Raw genomic sequence first — 25,576 nt, 5'->3', positions numbered from 1 at the left:
GCTGTTTTCCCGGAGGAAGGAATGACTGACGACATTTACCCAGAACCACCCGCGACAATGATTCAACCCAGAATTCCCAGGGGCGGGGGAGACTGCGGGAACTATGGGATAGCTACGGAATAGCTACCACAATGCAACGCTTCAGAAATCGATGCTAGCCTCGGACCATGGACGCAGAATGCCGAATTACTGTGCCTAGTGTGGCCGCGTGAAATCGAATTTATATCAGTTTTATTAGACCGATTTTAGCTAATTTGATATTATCACGTAGTGTAGATGTGGCCTAAGTGAAGCCTTACACTCCACTTGATGACATTTTTCTTAGTACTCTGATAACTTTTGAAAACTGCAACTGAACAATTCTAAAGTTTCAGGAAACGTTCAAGGCAAAACTCCTACTGATTTAACTGAAAGCCTGACAGCCAGAAAAGCCTGGTTTTCATTAAGATCACTATATAGTCACTAGTACAGGGATGAGACAATGATCTCAGTGTTGTAGAGAGTGACAACTGGCCTGCCTCGGTGTACAGTTCAGCTAAGCATGCAACCCTCTAGTAATTTAATACTTAAATGACTACTGCTCCAGGAAAAGTTTCTGAACATGGGTATAAAAAAGAAAACCAGGAAGTACTGGATCAAACTTACAGTTCATTTATTGAAAGTTTTGGAAAAATAGAAGAATGACTAGTAAATGAGCTGAGAGTCAACACTTGCTTACCTAAAATTGAAAGTAAGGCCATGTCTACACTACCGCTTATGTCATCAATAGGGATGTAAAAAAACCTGGGTGACAAGTTTCACTGCCGTAAGCGCTCGTGTGCACACTTATGTCAGGGGGAGAAGCCAACATAGCTACTGCTGCTTACTGAAATGGTTTTATCACATCAACAGGAGAGCTCTCTCCTGTCAGCACTGATTGGCTACAGCTGCGCCTCTAAGTTCACTAGTGTAGACATGGACTATGTTGCTGAATACCACACCTGCAGACATTGTAGAGATGTTTCACTTTTAGGTTAAATCAATGCAGCGATGTCAGTGTCAATCTGCAGATATACTGAAACTAGCTCAGAAGCATTAATTGCCCCCACTTATCTCATTCAAGGCCCTGTGAACACCAGGATCCTGTGGCCAGGAAATCTGGCATTTTTGGTGGAAATGGCACACTTACCATGAGAGTCTATTTTTCTGCAGCCAAGTGCTCAGTGTTTTTCACTTTTCTTCCTCCTCTCCAGTTTTCTCCTCAACGGAACCAGATTATATTATATTTTTCCTGCACTGTTCCATGATGCCAAGCAGCAGAGCAGACCCAACAGTTCCTTTCCCCCCCATTGTTTGTGGATCTGCTACTTGAAGCCTGACCTTCCTCTGCTGAGCCCAAATCAGAGCTCATCAAAATGCTTGTCAGCTGCCATAATACTTCAGAGTTGTCAGAGCAGCCCATAAAGGATCCTAGGACACGCATATGGTTAAAAGGAAAGAACAAGCCACCTGGATCCTGCCACTCACCTTTGCAAAACAAAGCCCTCTGAGCATTATACTATGTCACTGCAAACAGCCAAAGCTGTCAAGACTCAGTTGGGGAAATCCTGATTGACACTTGAAATGCTGGGTGCAATGTTTTGTTCCGTTCTGTTGTCAAAATACTTTTCTTCCCAATGATGCAGGCAGCTGGTGATTGTTTTATTAAATGGCTGCAAATGTTCAGCTCTTCAGAACTGCCAATGCTTTTCAATACAAAATGAATGAGACTCCAGTCCAGCAAGTGTGGGAAGTGTCCATATAGTATGGCTGCCAGTTTCATTGTCCCAACAGGACATGCAAAAGGGGAAAACTTTGAAGGAGCCACGAACAGAGGGAGTTAAGAGAATTTGAGGGTTGTAGCTGTGCTTGAAGGTAGAAAGACTTGGTGAGTGGTGTAGTTTTGTCTGTAGGTTGTCTGACTTTTCTGTCTGCAAGCTGCATAACTGGGCAGAGTGCCCCCATTTCAACAACTGAGACAGATCTGTTTCTTGGTGCCTTGGTAAGGGCTGGGAGGACTGGTCTACACTACAGAGTTAGGCCAACATAATAAATCTCTATGCTACCAGATCTCTCCCGCCAACATAACTTGCCTGCTACCTTGACTTACTTACTCTAACTCCACAAGAAGTGTAGCACTTGATATAATTAAGTCAACATAATGGCATTGTAGATACTGTCTTGCTTACATTGTTTTAACTGGCCTCCAGGAGGTATCCCACAATGCTCTACTGTGATCACTTTGGTCACCATTCTCAACTCTGCTGTCCAGCAGCTAGGTATACAGGAAAGAGCCCCTTCCCGGTAAACTTCTGAATTTCTATTTGCATGGTGAGTTTGCCTGCCCAGCTGATCATGCCGGTTCCATGCTCAAAACATACTCCTGACTGGAGTATACAGAATTGGTGGATCTCCTGGGTCTGTGCGGAGCAAAGACTGTCCAGGCACAGCTCAGATCAAGCCACAGAAATATGGATATCTATGAGAACCTCTCTCACAGCATGGAGGAGAAGGGCTACCAAAGGGATCTGCAGCAGCGCCGTGTGAAAGCAAAGGAGCTGCAGCAGGCATAGAAGGCAAGACAGGTGAACAGTCACTCTGGTTCAGCACCGCAGACATGCCACTTTTACAAGGAACTGCATGCCGTTCTTTCATGACCCCACCAAAAACCTCCAAGAGCAGCATGGATACCTCTGAGGAGTCAAGAGTCCCAGGCCACCGCAGGCAACACTGAGGATGACAACAATGGGAGACATGAGCAGGGGATCCACTGAATAACAAGAGCCATCTTGGGTCTGATCAAAGGTCCATTATCCCAGTATCCTGTCTTCTGACAGTGGCCAATGCCAGGTGCCCCAGAGCAAATGAGCAGAACAGGTAATCAGGTGATCCATCCCTGGTTATCTAGTCCCAGCTTCTGGCAAACAGAGGTTAAGGTAGGGACACCACCCCTGCCCATCCTGCCTAATAGCCATGGATGGACCTACCTGCCATGAACTTATCTAGCGCTTTTTTGAACCCTGTTATATAGTCTTCACCTTCACAACATCCTCTGGCAGGGAGTTCCACCAAGTTTACTGTGTTGTGTGAAAAAGTACTTCCTTTTGTTTGTTTTAAACCTGCTGCCTACTAATTTGGTGACCCCCTAGTTCTTGCATTATGAGAAGGCATAAATAAAACTTCCTTATTTGCTTTCTCCACACCAGTCATGATTTTATAGACCTCCATCTTATCCCCAGTAGTCTCTTTTCCAAGCTGAAAAGTCCCAGTCTTAATCTCCTCATATGGAAGCCATTCCATATGCAACATTTTTGTTGCCCTTTTCTGAACCTTTTCCAGTTCCAATACATTTTTTGAGATGGGGCGACCACATCTGCATGCAGTATTCCAGATGTGGACATACCATAGATTTACATAACAGCAATATGATATTTTCTGATATTTTGTCCTGGAGAGCCTAGAAAAGTCCAGACAAGTGCAGAGCAGCAGCATGGCTGAGCATGATTCCAGGGAAAGAACCTCTGCTGAGTAAGCACTTACCATAAATATTGGGGGGGGGGGGGTGTCACATCTTGTTTGTTTTTTTATTTAAAAACCAGTTGCAGCACAGTGGCTATGTGCTTCCTAGTGCCTGGACCGGCTAAGCAGCGGGTGCTCTGCAAAACATTGTGTACAGAGGGACATCCTGGGAATCCTCCATAGAGCTCTCCAGGAAACTATCATGCAGGTACTCTAATCCACTGTAGAAGGTTTCTGTGGAAGATTGCCGTATTTCTTCCACCATGGTACAACACTGTCGCACACCACTCCAGTATTAATTTAGCAAGCATCATCGCAGTACACAGCATAAGGACGCAGTCTGTACCTGGACACTTGCAGCAGCAGCTGTTCCCTTGCACCATGTGTTACTTTCAGGAGCATATCAGCTAGGGTTATCTATGGGAGACAGTGGTAGTATTCACTTCAATTGCTCGACCCACAAACACTAGCACCTGTGGACTTCCTCTTGTTTTTCCATCCCTTCCTCCATGCTTGACACTACATGGCTGTAGTCTGGATGGCAGGGATTGGCACTGCCCACACAAACTGTAAGCCTAGGGCAGACAGGGTGCGAGGACACAGGTCAAGGGCTGCTCTTGGGCACCCTGTCCCCCCACGCAGGGCAGGTAGATGCTCCAGGCTGCCCTCTGTGTCCCCAGGCTACCCTGGTAGACCAACAGTGGCAGAGGAAGAAAAGGAAAATATTTCTGTAGCCATAGGCCATCACATGCAGACACATCCCACACCGCCTCCGGTTGTAGTTTGGAAGGGAGAATGCCAGACCCTGACCTCCAGACAATTTTCATGTTAGAAAGAGAAGGTGGCATGGTCCCCTGGGAACCTACAGTTCTGCTGCGGGTCATGTCGTCCCCTCCCAGCCCCCCGCCTACTGCAGATGGTCTAGCTCCCTTGCCTTACTCACCATGGCTAGGGCAGCAAATAAGTTCAATGAACACCTTGTAGAAATGAAAATGTTCTGTTTTACACATGCATGGATTCAGGGGAAGGATTTTTATATGGCAAGTTTGCACTGACAATGATCCCTTTGCGCTGTGCCTGTTTTAGGCCTGAAAGTGTAGCCTTTACACTTCCTCCACACCAGCGGAGAGGGTGTCTCAGATAAGAAGGGCAAAAGAGAATGCATGACATTTAATGAAAGGAGTACTTCTGGGACAGTGGAAACTGAGCAGAGAACATGGAGGACTGCTCTCGCAGAAAACATGAACACAGACATTATGAGGAGGAGAAAAGCCCGTAAGAATGAGCATGGCACAGAGAAGGTGATGATGGGGATTCTGAAGGAAGACATGTTGAGGCATCTGATTGACCTATAGGAGAAACAGCTTAAGGCTTGACTCCCTCTGCAGCCCCTGCAGAACAGCATTCCAACATCGCTCTACTTCCCCCACACATTCCAGTAGCTGTCAAGGGCAAATGGAATATCCCTTCCGCTCAGCCTCAGCCAAGGATGCACAGAATCTCAGCCACACATACGGATTTTTCAAGAGATGAATGCGTGCCTCTGGCCATTGTAGTCCCATCTTTCCAAGGTTTAATTCTTTGTCAAATTTTGTTTCGCACAGACAAACTAAAAGTCCAGGTCTTGAAAATAAAATATTAATTCAAAGTGCGGAGAGGCAGAGGGAAACTGAGGCACAGGGGTGCGAGTCCACCTCAGATGCGGAGTGGTGGGTGGAAGCCGGAGTCCTGGCTCCCATACCTTCCACACTAAGCAGCAGCCCACTCTCCCCTCACTCATGGCAGCCACTGTTTCAGCCCCCAACCCAAATGAGTTGCTGGGTCAATGCATATTCCCCAGGCATCAAGTACACCCCCCATTCACCAGCAGTACCTCTGGAAGGGCCAAGGCTGAATGGAATGTTTCCCCAGTGATTGTCTTCCAGCAGTAGGTTGGGAGGCAGTTCTAGTGGTGCTAGTGAGTGGGGGCTGCAAGTTATTTTCAGAGCAAAGCAACAGGTATTTTTTTCTCAGATAATGTCACTACATAATCAGCAGTCACAGGAAAGTTCAGACTATTGGTAGGCACAACACAGAAAAGCACCATGCATTATTGTGGTCATTGTAAAAGATTGTGCTCACCACCATGGCACCTCCTGCTGGTTTCTTTGGGAATTAGCTCTGTCCATCAGCAGGGCATCCTCCTCTTGTTGTGTCTCACTTTCCATCACTGCTTCTCCACTATCTCTGGGGACCCGCGTTGACCCAGACTACAGTATCCTCTTCAGGGCATGGCCCTCTGGCTGTGTCCCAACTCCGTTATCTCCCCCTTCCGGGTGAACCAGCAGTCCTTCACCTGGCTTCTTGCTACAGTGGCAAACTGCAGCCTCCTAGTCCAGCCCCTTGCTCAGGGGACACTGCAGTCCTTTGGCTGGCCACTTCCCTTGGTGGCCAGTGTGGCAAAGGGGGAGCAGGGGCCCGCTACTCTGGGCCCCAACCCAGGGACACTATAGCAGATGCTCACTGCCTCTCCTTCTCTGCTGCTACCTGCTTTCCCTGGGCCACTTCCCCATACCCCCAGCACCTACTTGGCCCCTGCATCAAGGCCACAGTCTGGGAGCCAGCCAGGATGGAGCTCTGCTTGCTCCCCTAACCCTGCCCAGCACTGCTCTGTCCCAGGTACTTCTCTCTACAGGCAGTCAGTCCTTCTCCCTCAAGCTCTAGGGACACTCTTCCCTGCAGCCCTTCTTATAGGACCCAGCCTGGCCCTGATTGGCTGCTTCTAAGCCTTCCTCTGGTTGGTTGGGTTTTGCACAGCTGCTCCAAGGGCTGTTATTAACCCTTTGCCTGACAATGAGGGGCACTGCCCCATCAAAGTCATTAATAGAATGGGTTTTCAAAGTCTGCTTCATGTCAGCAACTCTTCAAATGGCCAAAGGGACATTCAACCATTCCACACTTGCTGAGCTTATTGTTTAACTGCTCATTGCTGCAGTCCAGATATCTGGTGTATGGCTTCATGAGCAATGGGAGTAAGGGGCAGGCTGGATCTCCCAGGATCACTATTGGTATTTCAACATCAGTGGTGATTTTGCAGTCTGGAAAACAAGTCCTTGCTTACAGCTTTCTGACTAGAAGTGTATTCTTAAAGATGCATGCGTCAGACATCTTCCCAGACCATCCCACGCTGTCAGTAAAACCTCCTCAGTGATCCACCAGCACCTGCACCACCACAGAAAAGTATCCTTTGCTCTTTATGTACTCTGTCAATGGTGGTCTGCTGACAATACAGATATACATGCTATCACCCCACTGCAACAAAACGATCCAGTATCTCCTGCACCTTGCCCAGAGTGACAACTCTTCTTAGGAGAAGACGATTAACAGCCCTGCATACTTGGATCATAGCAACCTGCACAGTGGATTTCCCAACTACAAATTGATTCCCCACTGACCAGTAGCAATCTAGCATTACAAGCTTCCACACAGCAATTGCCACTCGCTTTTCCCACTATCAGAGCATGTCTCATTTTAGTGTTGCTGCACTGCAAGGCTGGGGAGGGCTCAGCGCACAGTTCCTGGAAAGTGGCCTTGTGTTTAAAAGTTCTGCAGCCACTGATCATCCCATACTTGCATAATGATACAATCCCACCAATCAGCTTGTTTCTCCAGAGCAGAATGGCACACCACTGTGCAGCTGCTGCACGACTAACAACAACATGGAACAAAACAATTCCTGGGCTTCACGCAAGGCTACCTGAAGGACACTGCAATGTTCCATGCAGCAGTTCCTCTCTGAAAATGGAAGTTTCCTGTAGATTTTTACTCTAGCTCAGGGCATACTACGAGTAAGTGCCTCTTGGCAAAGGACTCGGCTCAGTTAGTGGCGGGACTTTCCACTGCCCCCTCGGCCGTATGAAGACACTGCCCCAGGGATGCATTCTTATACACAGGTACAAACAAGTTGTACATCATTCCTGATGTATGAGGTGCAATCCCTCTACATAGCAAGGTACAACCCCTCTACATAGTAAAGTGCCACCTCTCATCTTGTACATGTTGGTTCGAACAAAATTTTATTCATCATATTACCCTTTTGCCCCTGTCATTGGGATGGGTTAGTCTGTTTCTTGTTATCTATGTGGAGTGTAACAAGTATGCGAATGTTTGTTATCTGGTGTCCAGTACCTTTTAGCTATGTCTTTTTTTTGCAGGATCAGCCCTTTTCTTGTCAGCTTCTGTGAGCAGGGCCTGCCTCTGGCTCACAGCTTAACTTTGCTTTATGTTAGCAAAGTCTTGACCATTACTTTAGTTCAGGCCTTAGGCCTCATACCAGGCCTCTGATACCAAGGTTTATATCTCAGGGCCTCCTCTTACTACAGTGCCATGTTTTCTTTCCTGTCTGAAGTCAGAAGTGACTTCCTGTGCATGAAATGCAAGTTGGCAGCTGTGGTGGAGGAAGATTCTTAGATTAAGGGACAAGTAGAGATGCTGAGGAGTTCCTAGACAGCCAAGTACAGCAAACATCAGGTTCAAGAACAAAAGGAGCTTGCCACCAAAGAATCAGAGAAAGAGGAAGTCAGGGGAGACCTGACAGTGTGTAAGCATGAGAAGAGGTCACAGTGAGGCTCTACACAGCTGGGGACAGATGAAGATGGGCAGGCTGTGGCTACCAGAGAAGAGAAGACCAGGAGGAATTCCACACAGGTAGCAGTTTCCAATCGATACCAGGTCCTCAACATGAAAACTGTTGAAGATCTCAAGATCCAGCTGGTCTAAGGGAACATACGGGACACCATCTAACCCTGAAGATGGTAGCTCAACTCAACCTGTAAGAAAAAAAGCTTGCCTATGAAGAGTTCTCCAACTGTCTAAAGATGACAGACTATTCTTGTTGGCGATTCAATACTTGGAAGAATTGAAAAAACATTGTGCAAGGCACAGGACAACAGAATGGTATGCTGCCTTTCCAGAGCCAAAACATGAGACATCACTAACAATGAATAGGATTCTCACGTTAATGGGCCAGGATCTATTCATGATGGTTCATATCACGAATGACACTGCACTGTGGGACAATCACAGATCAGACAAGATTTCAGGGTACTTGGAAGTTCTTCTCCTTCAACACTCTTTCAAGTGATCACAGTTTCTTCCTGTTGTGTGAGCAAAGGAAGACAAGGCAGAAGACTTTGGAAGTGAAGGACCAGCTAGGTAAGTGATGTGGACATTTGCTACTGTGGAACACCAAACACCTTCTATGGTAAAAGGAGATTGCATACTTTAGATGACCTCCATCTCAGCAGAAAGGGAACCAATCTCCTAAGAGCCAAGCTGGCCAGAGTAGTCAGGAGGGCACTAAACTAACAACAAAACAAGTGTAAAAAGAGGGAAGATACAAGGACTCATTTAGCACACACACCCATAAATAAAATCAAACAAGGAACCAAAGGACATGAAGAAATTCTTCATTTGCCTATACACCAATAGCAAGAGCATGGGCAACAAGAGGAATTGGAACTGCTCATTTAGGAACATAAATTCAACCTTGGTATTAAGACCTGAAGGGGAATGATCTCCATGACTGGATTATTGAAATCAATGGTTGTAACCTATTTAGAAAGGATCAAGTGGGCAAAAATGGGAATGGGAGTGGCATTCAGTCAAAAAATGTTTTGGGAGTCACTGATAACTTTGAAGAAAAAATTTTGAAAGCTTGTGGATCAACATCCTAACAGATACAGTACAACATGTGTATTAGTTGGCATCTGCTACAGACCACCAAATCATGACAGGGAAAAGGATGACTGACTTCTTACACAATTACCCATCATGTGTAGGAAAAAAAATCTGTTATCATGGAGGACTTCAAAACATATGCTAGAGATACCATGCTCCAGTACTAAGACACCCACAGAATTTCTAAGTATTATAGATGACAATTTCCTAACTCAAAAAATGTTGCCCCCAGCACAGGGGAAATTCTACACTAGACCTCATCTGAGGGATAAAGAGCAACTAATCACACAACTACGAGCAGCGAAGAGTCCTGTGGCACCTTATAGACTAACAGACGTATTGGAGCATGAGCTTTTGTGCGTGAATACCCACTCCGTCGTATTCACCCACGAAAGCTCATGCTCCAATACGTCTGTTAGTCTATAAGGTGCCACAGGACTCTGTTGCTTTTACAGATCCAGACTAACACAGCTACCCCTCTGATACTTGACAACTAAGAGCTAACTGTAGTTTAGTTACAAGTGATCATAACTTAATCACGTTTATAAAGTACAAACAGAATTAAGTCCAAACCAGTAAAATATATATGGTTCTTGAAAATGTCAGTTTCACAAAACTGAAAACAACTGAGCCAAATTAGCTGGAACAATTTAATAGGAAAAATGTGAATGATAATTGCGAATTGCTTGAGGACTTTACTAGAAGTCCAAAAAGCCACACTCAAGGAAAACTATATTGGTTAAAAATAACCTAGTTTAGGAGGGAAGGGAAGTGACCTATAAAAATAAAAACATAAAATAAATGGAAAAAAGAGGAAGACAGCATAAATTTAAATCAGAAAATAGGAATTGTTAGCAAATTAATCAGATAACCAAAAGGGACAAGGAAAAGTCTATGGCCACCAGAGTTAAGGATAATAAGGAGTTTTACTTTTAAACAAAGAATCCTAACAGCATTGGTCCATTAGATGGAAATGGCACAATTTTCAATACTGAAAAGTCGGAAGTGTTCAGTAAATTTGTTTTGTATTTGAGAAAAACATGATACAGTCATATGCCAATGCTTTCATTCTACTAGCATCTCTGGAGGATGTTAAACAGCAGCAACTGACGTTAAAAATGTTTAAGTCAGTAGGTCCAGATAACTTGCAACTAATAGTTTTAAAAAAAGCTGGCTGAGGAACTTGCTGGACTACAATGTTTATTTTCAACAGCTCTCGGAACACGGGGGAAGTTCCAAAGATTGCAAAAAAGGTAACATTGTGCCATTATTTAAGAAGGGTAAAGGAAATGACCCAGGTAATTATAGGCTTGTCAGTTTAACACTGATCCGAGGTAAGATAGTGGAATGACTTATACTAGACTTGATTAATAATGAATTAAAGGGTAATAAGTAATGCCAATCAACTTGGGTTTATGGAAGATGGATTCCTTCTAACTTGACTTTTTTTAATGAGAATACAAGTTTGGTTAATAAAGGTTATAGTGTTGATATAACAAACAAACTTTTGTAAGGCATTTTACCTGGTACTATATGACATGTTGATTAAAAACTAGAACGATAAAATTAACAGGGCATACATTAAAAGCTGACAAATTGATAGGTCTCAAAACAGTTAGAAATGGGGAATCAGCATTTAGAGGGTGTTTCTAGAGGGGTCCCATTGGGATCGATTCTTGGTCCTACGCTATTTAACTTTTTATCAGTGACCTGGAAGAAAACCAAAATCCTTGAAAGTCTGCAGATTACAAATGTTAGGGGAGTAGTAAATAAGGAAAGAGGATAGGTCACTGATACAGAGCAAGCTGGATTGGCTGGCCTCAAGCAATCTGTGTTTTAATATGGCTAAATAGATACACATCTAGGAACAAAGAATGTAGGCCATATTTAAAACATGGGGGACTCTATCCTGGGAAGCAGTGACTCTGAAAAACATTTAGGGGGTCATGGAGAAGGATAAGCTGAACATGACTCCCAATGAGAGACTGTTGCCAGAAGGGCTAATGCAAACCCTGGATCCATGAACATGGCAATCTCAGAGCAGAGATTATTTTACCTCTGTTTGGTACTGGTGTGACCACTCCTGGAATACTATATCCAGTTCTGGTGTCTGTAACTTAAGGATGTTGATAACCTGGAGATAGTTCAGAGAAGAGGCACGAGGATGATTAAAGGATCAGAAAACATGACAGTGATAGCTGCAAGGAGCTCAGTCTATCTTAAAGAGAAGGTTAAGGGGTGATTTGGTTACAGTCTATAAGTACCTATAAGGACAAAAAATATTTGATAATGCGATCTTCAACCTAGCAAAGACAGATAAAATTCAATGACTGGAAGCTGAAGCTAGACAAATTCAGACTAGAAATAAAGCACCTATTTTTAACAATTTACCAAGGGTCATGGTAGATTCTCCATCTCTGAATCTTTTCTTAAGAGATATGCTCTAGAAATTATTTTTGGGAAAATCTATGGCCTGGATTGTACAGGAGATCAGACTAGATGATCACAGTGGTCCCTTCTAGCCTTGAAATCTATGAAACAGTCTTATATTTGGGCTGGATTGGTATTTGCACTGATTGTGCCTGAGCAACACAGCAGCCTTGTGACTAGAATCAAGTCTACTATACCACAAAAACCATTTGGACTTGTCATTCAATTCACCAGAAAGCTTTGGCAGCAAAACAATGCCAGCAGAACTGACAGAGGTACTTGATAAGGCTTTGAAGTTTACAACTTTCACTAGGTAAATGCATGCTTCTATTTTATGAAAAGAAATGGGTACTCAGAAGCAGCTCTTCTTTCACACTGGTACTTGCTGACTTTCACAAGGAAAGTTCTGAATGGTGTTTTTAAACTCAAAGAAACAAGGATTTTTCCTTGCTGAATGTAGCTCAGCCCTTGCAGAACACTTATCAGTAAAGTACTACTTTATTCTGAAAGTTTATCTGCAGAGGCAGAATATGACATGGGTTGTCAACCTGTGATTACAAACAGATGTCTGAGTTCTGACCACCAAGCCATTTCTGTATCGCTAACTGGGAAGGAGGAGTCCAGGTATGGCAAAGGTTCAGAATGACCACACTAAAGGCTTGTCTATGCCAGAGACTTTTGCACTAATCTAACTATAGCTACACCAATACAAACCCCCCACTACTATACTGATGCAGTACAAAAGTGATTTACACCAATACAGATCAATTTGGAGGTAAGACACTGCCGTAGGTTGCTTTTTATTTACATTATTGTAACAAATCTTTTGCAGGGAATGACAATGTGCAGAAGTCTCTGGTGTAGACAGACCCTATGATGAATCATATCCAGAAGACAAGTTTAAGATAATGTTTCTCAGAGCTTCATTCAACTTTGTTTGATTAACTCAGCTAGGCAACTGATTTCTGCTCATCCTAAGGTAGCAACTTAAGATGGATTTCACTCCATTTCATACTCCACCACAAGATTTTGTTTATTACAGGATACTCAACTACCAGATCACTTGTAGAAAGATATCCCTGCCCCTTCCAAAAGTATCTTCTGCCCATCCAGAACTATGTCGTGACTAGTTCACTAGCAGATTAAGCATGGTTCACTGGGAGAATTCATATAGAAATGACCAGGGCAGTCAGGCCGTATTGCTTTGCATTAATTGCCTGTCAGATTATTATGCTCAGCATTCAGAAAGCAGGAACATGGAGGCTGGCTAAATGAACCTTGTCAGCAGTCTGATAATAGGGACATTCATAGCCAGACATTTAAAATCCAAGGTGAAATGCTGTAATGCAGGCCAGCTATCTATCAATAGGTAGTTAAACTATTTTCCAGAATAATGCTCCATTTACAATTATATTTTTCAGTGTGTAAAAGCTAAAGGGACATCAGCTTAGATATACCTGTCTATTGTTTTCCTACTTGATTAAAAGTAATTACAGTTTTTTTAATGCAGCAACAGGTGAGATTTTTAATGTGGAATAAAGAACACTCAAACTGTCAGGAGGCTTAGGAAGCCCAGAACATGAAGCTACTTTTAACTTATTTTAAACTGACTAGATTTCAAATTGCATGCCCCTTTGAATTGTTTGTTCTATATTTTACCCAATGTTTAAAAGTCAGCTCAATCTGAAGTACTTTTTAGTTTTTTTTCCTGAACATGAAGTCTTCTTAGTTGATGCACCAAGATGGTGATCTGAAAAGTGGATGTTTTTCTCTGAGTCAAACAAATGTCTGAGTAACATCTGAAACAGAATGATGGATTTAAAAATAGTAAGAATCCAGACTTTCAGATTTTTTGAAAGAAGAAAGTTTACATGGAAGCACTTTTTGATCTTAAGTTGCTAAACTATTTGAATAAATGCTATTTCAAGACTGTGCTCCTTTGTGGCCTATAAATGCATATTGCTACTATAAAAGCTAATTATATAGAATATTACAGACCAGTCATAGTTAAATACTAAGAGTACTTAAGATTCTACCTGTACTAAGTAGTATGGACCTGTGCACAATGTAGTTAGTGTCTTATTGCTTCAACTATGGGTTACTAATAACTTTAAGATTTACCAGTGGCGTCAAGTTTTTATTCTAAACCTGCAACTATTAACTGTGAGGGCCCATTCTGGAATTTCCACTCATGTGAGTGGTCTATTCATGCACAAGTACACATCTACCTTGATAGAACGCTGTCCTCAGGAGCCAAATCTTACCGCGTTATAGGTGAAACTGGATTATATCAAACTTGCTTTGATCCGCCAGAGTGCACAGCTCCGCCCCCCAGAGCACTGCTTTACCATATTATAGCTGAAATCATGTTATATCAGGGTAGAGGTGTAGTTCCACTGAAGTCGAGGAGACAACTTTCAGGAGTTATCACATTCAGACCTCCATTGCCCAGGAGAAACAGCATACCTATAACAAAACTGGATACCTGCAGTTGTTCCCCTATTTCATACGCAACTTGATGACAGGGTGGACTGATTTAAACCACAATTATTTAAATTACCAATTTTAATCATGATTTCAAACAGCAAGCAAGAAACCTTGATTTAAATAAATTTTAGTTGTGTTTTACATTTGTACTTCAGTTATTTTTCTAAAGAAAGGTTGATTCTCACCATTTGGTAATCTTTAAAACAGGTAAAATCAACAAAGAGTCCTGTGGCACCTTATAGACTACAGGATTCTTTGCCGCTTTTACAGATCCAGACTAACCCGGCTATCCCTCTGATGCAGATAAACCTGTTTTAAAGTAACTAAATACAGACTTTACACTAAACTTGACACATCTTGCTAACTAGGAAGATGCATTGTATCTACACATGTATTTAGACCATCATAACAATTTACATTTATTCAGATTCTTAATTTTTACCTTTTATTCTGTTAGAAAATGGTGAATGACTTACTAGATTTTTTTTTGTGATTTGTAAAAATTTTATTCGGATGGAAATTCAAATTTGATTAAAATACACAAAAACAGCATTTACTTTAAAGAAAACTACCTTAAATGTGCTGGATACATTTAAAAGTTTATCAAAATATATTTTGCCTTTAAAACTGATGTATTAAACTATTATCTGAATTTATTGTTTCTGGTCACCATGTCCTCCAAGATTTTAAAATTAGTACATCTCATCCCCTCAAACCTGGTTTTTATTCCTAGACTGGAAAATAAAAACAATTCTCCTAGCTTTATCACTTGACTGATTTTTTAACTATGAATGAACTAGTAATTGAACCAAACTGAATAAACTGAAAAGAAAATATTCCCTGAACATCTGCAGAAGGGGCAGCTACTCTGCTGTCAAAAGCTGGTTCAGCATTTAAACTCTGGTTCCAGATGCTTAGCCATCAACTTCCATCAGCAGTTCAGTGGTATAACTTCAGAACATCAGCTACAAACATGTACCGCTTAATCATTTAAATTAAACACAAATAGATCATAGTAAGTTTAGGCCTTAAACTAACAATTTCAAATTAAATTTGAAATGAGTTTATATTTAATTATTTTTTTTAACTCCACCATGTTTGGTGTAAACAGTGCTGTTTTTAGCCATTACAGATTTCAGGTTCAAACTGTTTCATATACTGATTCAGAACTTAATTTCTTCTATTACTGAATTTATGTAGATCAGTTATGTTTGCCTTGTAGTTCAAAGGGTACCTTAGTACATACTTTATGTTCCTTACACATTACCAGAATTTAAGTTCAGGCTACATCTGCAGAGAGTACAAGAGCATTCTATGACCAACAATTTAAATCTAGAAGCAAAGATTCACTCAATTCCTCAAGCTGAATGAAGTCCATCCAAAACATTAAATGGCAGCTAAGTAATTGCTTGCTTTAAGCAAGTGTGTGCAATGCAACTCTATGCCAATTAAACTTTTATTTAAACAGAACTGTCACTACTACAACTACATCGTTATGATTTATTCTGGTATGGTGTGCTTTTTAATTTTTATGCTAATTATTCACCTCTTAAACTGAGTATAATGCATTACAAAAGTTCTTGGGGGTCAGAGAGCTGACCAGTCATATTCCTAATTTCAGTTGCTAAACTGCTTTAAAACATAGCTGAAAACACAAGCTTTCCTAATACTACTTTTCCATATTTGCAGTTATTGTAGTTGCCACAGGTATGGTGCTATTTTGAATGCGAAGAGAGGTGGACCATCTGAAGGTAAGTATGGTCCACATTGACATTTCCATCCAGTCAGACTGCCAGCATTAGTGGCATGAGAAAGAAAATAAACTTTTCCCAAGCGCACTCTACAAGAAAACTGACTTCATCTTTACCAAAGCTCTAGGAGAATTCTAAAGGTGAAGCACAAAGTTACATAGGAAGCAAACTGTGTTCACTGCACTTTATACACATGAAGATTTTGTACATCTCCCAGTAATCTTTCTGACAGTTTCACTTTTAGTTTCAAACCAAGTAGTGAAGACCACCATGGAATTGTAAAGCAAGCTTAAAAGTGTAGCATCACCAACGGAAAAAATCTTTCTGCAGAGAACAGTGTTGAATGCCCCAGAGTTCTTATGATTCCTGCGTATTTTTGTCTTACAGTGTCCATCAGAGCGTGAGGGGGCCAGTTTACAGTTAGTTGTAAGCATATTATAAAGAACGGTTTTAGTTATTTGCTTCCAATTAACAATTAAAAATGTTGATATTTAACTATCATTTTAACAGAAGAGCAATGTTAACTTGTGTAATATGGATGTTTGCAGAGAGTTTGATGTAAGCATTTCAGGAGTTTGTATTCACAAATTGCCTTCACCAATTTAGTTCACATATGAAGATTTACTTTAGCAGCACTAATTGTAATAGTATTACAATTAAATGCTCATTGATCTAAATGTTAAGTATAATTAAGTATATAGATTTCTTCCATGAGGAAATTTTTATTTAACTTCTTTACATGATTTTGTTTGACAGAGGAATTGGTACATATTTGGGATGTGCCAACACAAACTTAAGTATAATGAATTTTCAATTAGAGAAAACAGTATGCAGTGCTGTTCAACATAAAATTTTAACTTATTTTCTTCCGGATCTCATGGTAAAGACCCATGAATCAAAGCATAGGTGTTCTTAAATCTCTGATTACATTTTAAAAAGTGAGACAACTGAGTGGCTGTTCAAAATACAGTCAGTAGCTATGATTTCATAAGTAAAAGTGAGCTTTAATAGGCTCTGAATTCTTTGAAAAGCAATGAACCATATTTAGAAATGATTTCCCAAAGTTATATGCATGAATATATCATTCTGCAATTAATAAAATAAACCTCAAAAATTATTCTGGATCACAGGGTTCCTCTGGATTCCAGGGTGGGTAGGAATGGTGTCCCTAGCCTCTGTTTCCCAGAAGCTAGGAATAAGCAACAAGAGAGGGATCACTTGATTACTTGTTCTGTTCATTCCCTCTGGGGCACCTGGCACCAGCCATTATCAGAAGACAGGATACTGGGCTAGATGGACCTTTGGTCTGACCCAGTAGGAACATTCTTATGTTCTTATCTTTACTACTATAGAGTTATGGAGAAAAATTAAGAGTATAGTATGTACTTAAAACAGATTGCAGAGTAGGGTGGATAAAAATGTTTTTAAACCATAAAATCTTTCTTTAAATTGGATTTCTTTGATAAAATGCTTTGAGGAAAAATCCATCTACAGATAGTTTTAATTAAGATACATTATAGCTCAAAGATATCTCAAATTCATATAATGGAATAGGGATTATTAATTCTACTTCTATAATATGAGACAATATATTCATGTAATATTTGAGAAAAATTTTGTAAATGAGTTCCAATAGTTCATGGATTAGGGACCCATTCTTATGGGGCTCCAGGGGCTTCTGTATAGATTATTTAGGTTAATTTTTCTGTCTACCCAGTGGGAGTCAGTGTTCAGTCTGGAAGATACCAGAGATGCTTAGTTTTGCAGTTCTCAGATTGTGGATTTGTCTTGAGATAACATGTTTGGTAACAGCAAAAATGCAGGTGAGTTGATGGATGGATGAGAAACAACAGACCTCAACCCTATCGTCCCTCACAAATTTGTGTACACAGAGTTAATCTCTTCTCTATAGAAGTGCAAGATTGTTGGAGGTGGAATAGATCTGCACAAGGAGAAGTAGTCTGGAGATAAATTTGAGAAAGGGGGAACAGGTAGTAGAAACAAAAGTAACTGAGCAGCACATTTCAGAAATCTTGGTCTTTCTGAGTGTAGCCATCATAGATCTGAGATCTACCATACCATACTCATTAGAAGGAAAAACCTATAATGGCAGCAGGCCATAAAAGAGACCCAGTTTGGGAATAAGAACTATTCAAGAAATATACGTTTGCTGATGATGTTTTAAAGAAAATCCCACCATGAACTGGTGGAATTCACTTAAGCACTTGGATTTAGAGACCATTGAAGTGATATTCTCACTTTTAACAGCAGTAGCTTCTGCTGGTGTAGAAAATATATTTTCTTCCTTTGGACTAAATCATTCCAAATTGAGAAATCATTTTGGACCTGAAAAAGCAGAAAAGCTTGTTTTTCTTTTTCAGGTTATGAACAGGAAAATGAAGGTGAAGACAACTGAGTTTCTCATGTTGACCTGGCTGACAGTCGATTTAATTTTTTTTAAAATATTTCATTTAACTATTTCAGTTAACCTTTTTAACAAAAACAAACCTGATTTTAAAAAATTTGAATGTTTAAACTCAAAAATTCATGCTTGTTTTGTTAAAATATTATGTGTTTGCTGTTGAAGAAAAAATTCAGAATACATGTTATTTTAGTTAAATAAAATAATTTAAATGTCTGCCCGGTAATGTTCTCCTCCTAACAGCATAGCAAGAAAATTCTCCAAATATTAATGATTAACCTGTTGAATTGGAGATAGCTCACCTCCCAGTGACTTCATAAATATCTGCTTCAATTACCTTTGGTAAATGAAATAACCTATTAGTTTTATAGCTATTATCAGAAAATGAATCTGAAAAGTTTTCGAAGTAAATCACATTAAAAATGTACAGTGTAGGTTTAATTTTAAAAGGTACACATCTGAGTTGAAGATTATGCATTAAGGTTATAACAACCAACAAGAAGGCACTCTTATGTAGAAGTATCAGAGGGGTAGCCCTGTTAGTCTGGATCTGTAAAAGTAGCGAAGAGTCCTGTGGCACCTTATAGACTAACAGACATACTGGAGCATGAGCTTTTGCCAGTGAATACGCACTTCATTGGATGAGCTTTCGTGGGCGAATACCCACTTTGTCGGATGCATGCATCCGACGAAGTGGGTATTCACCCACGAAAGCTCATGCTTCAATACATCTGTTAGTCTATAGGGTGCCACAGGACTCTCTGCTGCTCTTATGTAGAAATCCATGATTGAGTCTTCCTGACTAGTGATTTAAATCAAATTCACCCTGTTGCAGAGTGGCTATTGAACAGACAAGGAAAGAAGTCAGCATATAATTCCTCTCCATTTGTTTCAATTGAAGAAAATAAACCATACAAATAAGTGTGCCTATTTTCTTGAAGTGTAAGTTTTAGGCCTCTGTCGCCATACTTCTAGAGCTACAAATCTGGCAAACAAGCCCTTCTCTACATACAACTTGCAATGGTTTAATTAGTTTTACTGTTCTATTTTAAAGGTGAGATTTTCCAAGGCACTAAGAGCACTTACGTGCCCAGCTCACATTGAAAGTCAGTACCCTTGCATGCCCCAAATGGACTATGAGGGACAGGACACAGAAACCTTGCCATGGAGTAAATGGAACTGCAATTCAGGAAATCCTGTATCTTGCCAGAGGAAACCTATAACAAACTCATTTGTGCATGTATGTTTACCTGCTTTAACCTAAGTTATTTCTTTTTCTTAGTTAATAACTATTCAGATAGTTGATTATAGGATTGTCTACCAAGTGTGTTTGGTATGAGGTCTAAGGTGCAACTGACCTAGGGTGACTGATCCTTTGGGACTAGGAGTAACCTGAATATTGTGATTTTTGATGCAAGGGACCATCACAAAGGTAAGTTTGCCTGGCTAGCAAAAAAAACCAGAGTAGTCAAGGGGTCAGACTCCATGGTTCAGCTGCGCACTTGAGTTTGCACTTGTTACGTGGTGAAACCCAAGTATACAACTCTCAACCAATTTGGTATTTTTGCCCTACTTCTTGACAGTCTGCCCTGTGGTAGGCACTCTGACCTATGAGCTACTCCAAAGAGCTTGATAGTATGTTTTCCAAATCAGAAGCTTTTCTGCACTCAGGATGCTAGCCTAGATACAATCAATCCAATTCTTCCAATACCATTTCTGCTGCCCTCTGAACATGGGATGCCTTTCCAGAGCTGATCTGCAATGCATCCTGTGATTCAAATTATTAAGACCTGCTTCTACTGCAATAATATGCAAGAAATTTGCCAACCAATAATTGCTAGATGGAAAGGAAGTTAGGGAGACAGCCATGAACTAAGGTGTGCCAGTCATCATCCTGACCACTCTGCTTTGTATGTTTCATCTGCCTTTTCCCCTTCAGACAGTAAGCAACTCACAACAGGGATGGTTTACAGTATTCAATGTATTTTGTGGCACTACTTAAATATATGTATAAACAACTTGGGTATATTCAGAGATCTGGTGCACATGTAGCATTACTTCTCTTACACATCTCCATTTACCTGAACTAAATAGTATGTAAACTACATAGAAGCTTTTTCCCATGCTCATTCTACAGTACTAAAGGCAGAAATTTGAGATTAAAAATACATATCTACAACTAAGATTCACAATTTTAATTTCCTTCTGACCTCCAGCATCTGAAGGCAACACTTCCGTGGAAGATCCTTCTGTTAACCACCTTTATAGTCCAAGCACTCAAGAGAGTACAGATGTGCAACTCCTGGCAGACACCCCTCCCCAGGCAACACAACACTGTACTGGTGAGACAATCTAGAGTAGCAGAAACCTCGTGTCATGCCCAACACTTTTTAATCAAAGACCTGTGCCCCAGCAGGTTTGTCTTAGATACTACACTAACAAAACAGAGCAGCCACAGCTCAGAGACGCTGTCCTTACCACGTCCGGCAGAGTAGTTAGAAGCACGTGCACAGGAGAGACCCAGCCTTCTCCTCCCCCCCGCATGAATGAGGGTGGAAGAAGCGCCAGCACATTCCTGAAATGCCCATTGGGCGACAGCCCCAGATCCAAACCTCATTGGCTTGAATTTGTCAATGGGATAGGAAAGAGAACCCGACAGGGGGGGAAAGGAGACGAGGGGAAGGCTGAGCCAGGAAACTCACGTGTAATCGTGGTTCTAGCCACACTTCAGCATCGGGAGAGGGCTACTCCCTACAGCCTGCCAGACCGCCCCACTGCGCCACAACCACAGACAGGGGATCCCGCCGGGGAGGGAGGCTATCTGAAGCCGCTCTACGCATTACAGAGAGTTGGAGCTATTGCGATACCCATCATTAGGGAACCCCCAAGCCCTGCCTCCGCAGCAAAGGAAGACGACACGATCGCCCTCTCCCTACTGCAGGCTCCATGGGCGGGGGAAGGTAGTGGATACGCACTCTTATGAGGGTCTGGACACAGGTGACAGCCCACGCCGATCTACGGGTAGCTCACCCCTTTCTCCTCAGTCCGGTCGCTTGGCAGCAGGGGACCCCGCCATAAAGGCGGCTCGCTCCTAGGTTTCGTTAACAGGGGAAGGGCCAGGCGCTGGCCGAATCCCGACTCAAGCCGCGGGTGCGCACAGGGCAGCAGCCTCCGCAGCTGCGGCCCCTCCGCGTGAGCCGGGCCGCGGGCAGCACTGCGACACTTCCCTCCGCTACACCCCTGCCCCGCGGACACTGCGGCTCCCCGGCCCGTCACCACATGTTGCCAGCAGGGCCCTACGGGCTCCACGCGGTGGAGGCGGGTGTCATGGCTTCTGCGCAGAGCCCGGTCACTGACTAACACCTTCGCCGCGCCCAGGGGCGCTCTCCTAAAGCCAGCGGGACCGCGCCGCGGGCAGGCTGCGCGCGAGGCGCTGTCCGGGGCCCCTGGAGGGCAGGAGAAGGTCACACTCCGCGTGAGGCCGGCAGTGGCTCGCCAGCACCCTGGGCACACACAGGCCGCGCCTCAGACCGGGGGACGGTTACAGCTCCCCGCCCTCCCCAGAGCCTCACCCGGAAAAGCGCTAGGCGCGCCCCTCCCCCCAGCCCAACCGCACCCCGAAGCGGCTCGCGGCGCCCACCGGCTCCCTTGCGCCCGTCCCCAGCACGCCAACCTGGGGATGGTGCGGAGATCGCCGGACCCCTTGCTCTGGTGCGGCTCCTGCGGCGAGGGCTGCTCCCGGGCGAACCACACCTCCAGCAGCTTCTCGGTCCCTTCGAAGAAGTGTGCACCGTTCTCCTCCATGGCGCGACAACTCGGCAACCGACAACCACAGAAATTAACCCCAGCCCGGCGGCTGCTGCTGCTGCTACTGCACGGGCCGCGCCGCCGCCGGGTCCCCGGCCGCGAGTCACCTTCCAGGAGATAACGTTATGTGACCCTTCAACAAAACCAACAGCAGCGAAACCGCCCGGGTGCGCGGCGGCTGCGGCGTGAGCGCGGGGGTTACAGTCCGGGCGGGCGGGCGCGGGGCAGGCGAGGCGGTTCGGTTCCTTGTATTCCGTGTGTTCCCCTGTTGCAGAGAAGAGCGTAGAGCGAGCGCTAGCTAATGTCGCCGGCCATACTGTGTAAGCGAGAGGGCGCCGCGCACGCAGCCGCCTTTATACCCGCACAGGTAACAGGGAACTGGCCGCCGAGCGCAGCCATTGGACAGGCGCCTCTCGGCCCCGCATTCTCCCAGCTCCCATTGGATACCGCACCTGCCTGTCAAGTCGTCTCGGCCTGTTCGACTCCACCCCCCCAGAACAGCCGCCCAGAGAGAGCTGTGTGAGTGGGGAAGCAAGCATGGGACTGCGAGCGAGAGCGACACGGGGGAAGCAGAAGTGTGTGTGGTGCGAGGGGCATAAGGGGAACGAGCGGAGAGCATGTGTTTAAGTGTGAGGTATGGGGCTAGGGATATCACTATTCCTGAGGTTGAGAAGGGAGGAGTGTCACACAAGCTCCTTGTGTGAAAGAAAGGGGGTGAACAGGAGAGAAAGTGTAGTTTTTTTCAGCTTGGTGCAAACTCCAGTGTATTAAACTAAATCAACATTAGTCAGTTGTAAACAGATGTAAGCATGTCCACAAAGGGGTGTGCACCAGTTTAACTAAAACAATGTAAGTATGTTTAATTTAAAAATTAATTTCAGTTAAAATGGTGTAACTTTTGTATTCAGACATGGCAGGGGTATAAGAAATAACCTGTGTGAGAGAGAGAAACAACAGTGAAAGGGTAAGGGAAAATGTGTGAAAGAAAAAGGGGTGATTGCATGTGTGTGAGGCCTTGTCTATACACAAAAGTAGTGCAGGCTTAACTAAATCTTTTTTTAAAAAAAATTGATAAAGTATCAACTTAAGGTAAATTGATATAAGGCACTCTTAAACTGATTAAGTGTCCATGCACCAAATTAATGAAAGCAGTTTCTAAACTAATTTAGTTAAATGAGTACAATTTTTGTATGTATACAGGGTGTGGGAGAGTGAGCGAGCAAAGTACAGTACAGAGATCATCAGATGATGATGTTACAGAGGGTACAATATTAGCGTGTGATACGGCCATTTTATGCTGCTCTGTATGTACAAAGGGGTTGTAAAGCCATTGTATCTTTGTAGCTGGGATTTCCTCCTGTGAGAAAGTTCCCAGGAGAGGAACTTATAGTGCTACTGTAGTTCTATGCCAACCACCATTTTTCAGCTTTTTGATATAGGGAGCATGACCAAGGGAAAGGGTGGATAGTCAGAGTGGCTCCACATTCCAGCTGTCCCTGCCTGCCAGAACATCACCTTGGGTTAATAGGCAGTTGGATGCTGGCCACCACCAGCCCCAGAATACAAGGAGCACAAAGGTAGCATAAAGCCACCTTTGTCCTTGCCCATTTCTGTCCCATGCTGAGGATACCTTGATCAGAACAAAGAATCAGTTCCAAACACGGAGTGATGAAAGAATGTCTATGTTTTAGTGTGAGCAAAAGAAAATGGACAAATTCCCCATACTGCTTCAGCCCCTTTACACCATTCTCGAAAAAAAATAGGGGCTGTGTAGTATGTAGATCAACCCCCGGAGAATATTCCTTTTGTACAGGGGTTTCTCATTTTGTGCATAGCTGGTTGAATGGCTATTTTTCAGCTGCTAAGAGAAATTGTGTATCTGTGTGAGGGAACAAAAACGGTAATATGTTGGGTGGAGGGGTTCCTCTGCTAAACACAGTTCAGTCAGACTGTTGACTGATTTGCTTATCACATATTTCCAAGGACACTTTAAAAGGATACAGATAAAAAAAACTAGTTGCTGCTGATCTAGTCTGTGCACATAAAGCAGACTGTGCACTCTCAAGACATTTGACCAGTTTCTAGGCAAAAGTGTTCATTGTTTTTATGTATCTGTACTACTCCCAGCCCAGTGCTGCCCTCCCACATTCATCTTGATTTAGCAGCCTTGGTTCTCCCATTTCTACTTACATACAAGGCAGTAACTACAGCCAGCTCTCTGCTTCAGTGGGTCAAATGTTAGTGTTGAAAATTTCTCTCTGCAAACACAAGTTGTTCATTTACCTTGTGGAAATTCTGGTTTGTTTTTATGTCTGTTGTAACTAGCAATGATAGTTCTCTTATTTACTTGCTAATTATCTATTGTTAGTGTCTACATCTAAAAACAGTCAAAATAGTCAAGGCATGGGTTTTATATGTTTGTTATAAAGGGGCTGTATAGTGGATTTCTTGTACACAACCAGTTGCTATTCTGATGTATTATATTAGATATCAATAAAAAATACAAAGTGCTGTCCTTCCATCTGACCCTCTTTTAGGAGCCCAGTAAAATTCTGATAGCAAGCTCAGAGGTAACTACTATTTTTCAAAGTGCAATGATTAGGCGAATTTACGTCAGGTAAAATAGTAAGGGCATAGGTGTATTGAATGGATCTTTTATATATATATATATATATATATATAAGCTAGTAATATAAAAATGCAAGTGCATAATCAATATAAATAAAGGGCTAATTTAGTTTGATTCATGAACCTTCAAATAACCTTTTTTTCAAAAGGTGTACAAAACAGTATTTTTGGCTTAGTATGTATCCTGTTATTCAGTTATTGAAATGTCCTCGATTTGGGGACAAGCTCCCAAGGATGAAATAACAATGAAAGATTATGATGACCCAGACAAATATAATCAGGGTAAACAAAGAAAGTCCCCAAAATCCCACAAACCTCTGACAAATATTAAGATTGATAGTTTTGTTATTAATAATAAATAAACAAGTTATATAATTTAGGGTGTAATATGGAATCTTGTATTTGGTCATAAAATATTATTATGTGACAAATAAGAGGAGAGTGGTGTTGATAAAAGTATAGTGTCATCTTGGGTATAAAAGAGTGTATGGAGATGTAAGTCTTTGCCCTTGTTTATGTATACCTTGTTTGTACGTACAGTCAAACCTATGCCTGATATACCTCAGTTAATTACTGGGGTGTGGCACTTTGTACTTACGCTGAAATAAACCTGTTCCTTGGATGTGAATTCAGGAATTAGCAGTGGTTTTGTATGCTACAGTAAGCAGTGGTTGTCTGTTTTGCTAGGTTTCTAAGGTACCTGTTGACCTGCTTGGTTGTCCAGAAAATATCCTTACAATAACATGAATATTTAGCTATGCCTTGCAAAATTCTGTATTTGCTGAATAGCAAAGAG

At 42.5% G+C, this 25,576-nt stretch overlaps 1 protein-coding gene across 1 annotated transcript in view; it reads right to left on the bottom strand.

Moving 5' to 3' along the window:
- The window catches only part of AMD1 (adenosylmethionine decarboxylase 1), a 46,649-nt gene extending 24,171 nt beyond the window's left edge, over window positions 1-22,478 (bottom strand). Inside the window, exon 1 of the mRNA XM_032762540.2 lies at window positions 22,019-22,478. Coding sequence (XP_032618431.1) covers window positions 22,019-22,149 — 131 coding nt within the window. The 5' untranslated portion in view covers window positions 22,150-22,478. The remainder of the gene's footprint in view (window positions 1-22,018) is intronic.
- Window positions 22,479-25,576: the final 3,098 nt, after the last annotated feature.

Source organism: Chelonoidis abingdonii, chromosome 3 (assembly GCF_003597395.2).
Source record: "Chelonoidis abingdonii isolate Lonesome George chromosome 3, CheloAbing_2.0, whole genome shotgun sequence".
In the NCBI taxonomy this organism is placed as follows: domain Eukaryota; kingdom Metazoa; phylum Chordata; order Testudines; family Testudinidae; genus Chelonoidis; species Chelonoidis abingdonii.
The sequence above is the reverse complement of the archived record's forward strand: the minus strand, read 5'-3'. Positions and strand labels throughout refer to the sequence as shown.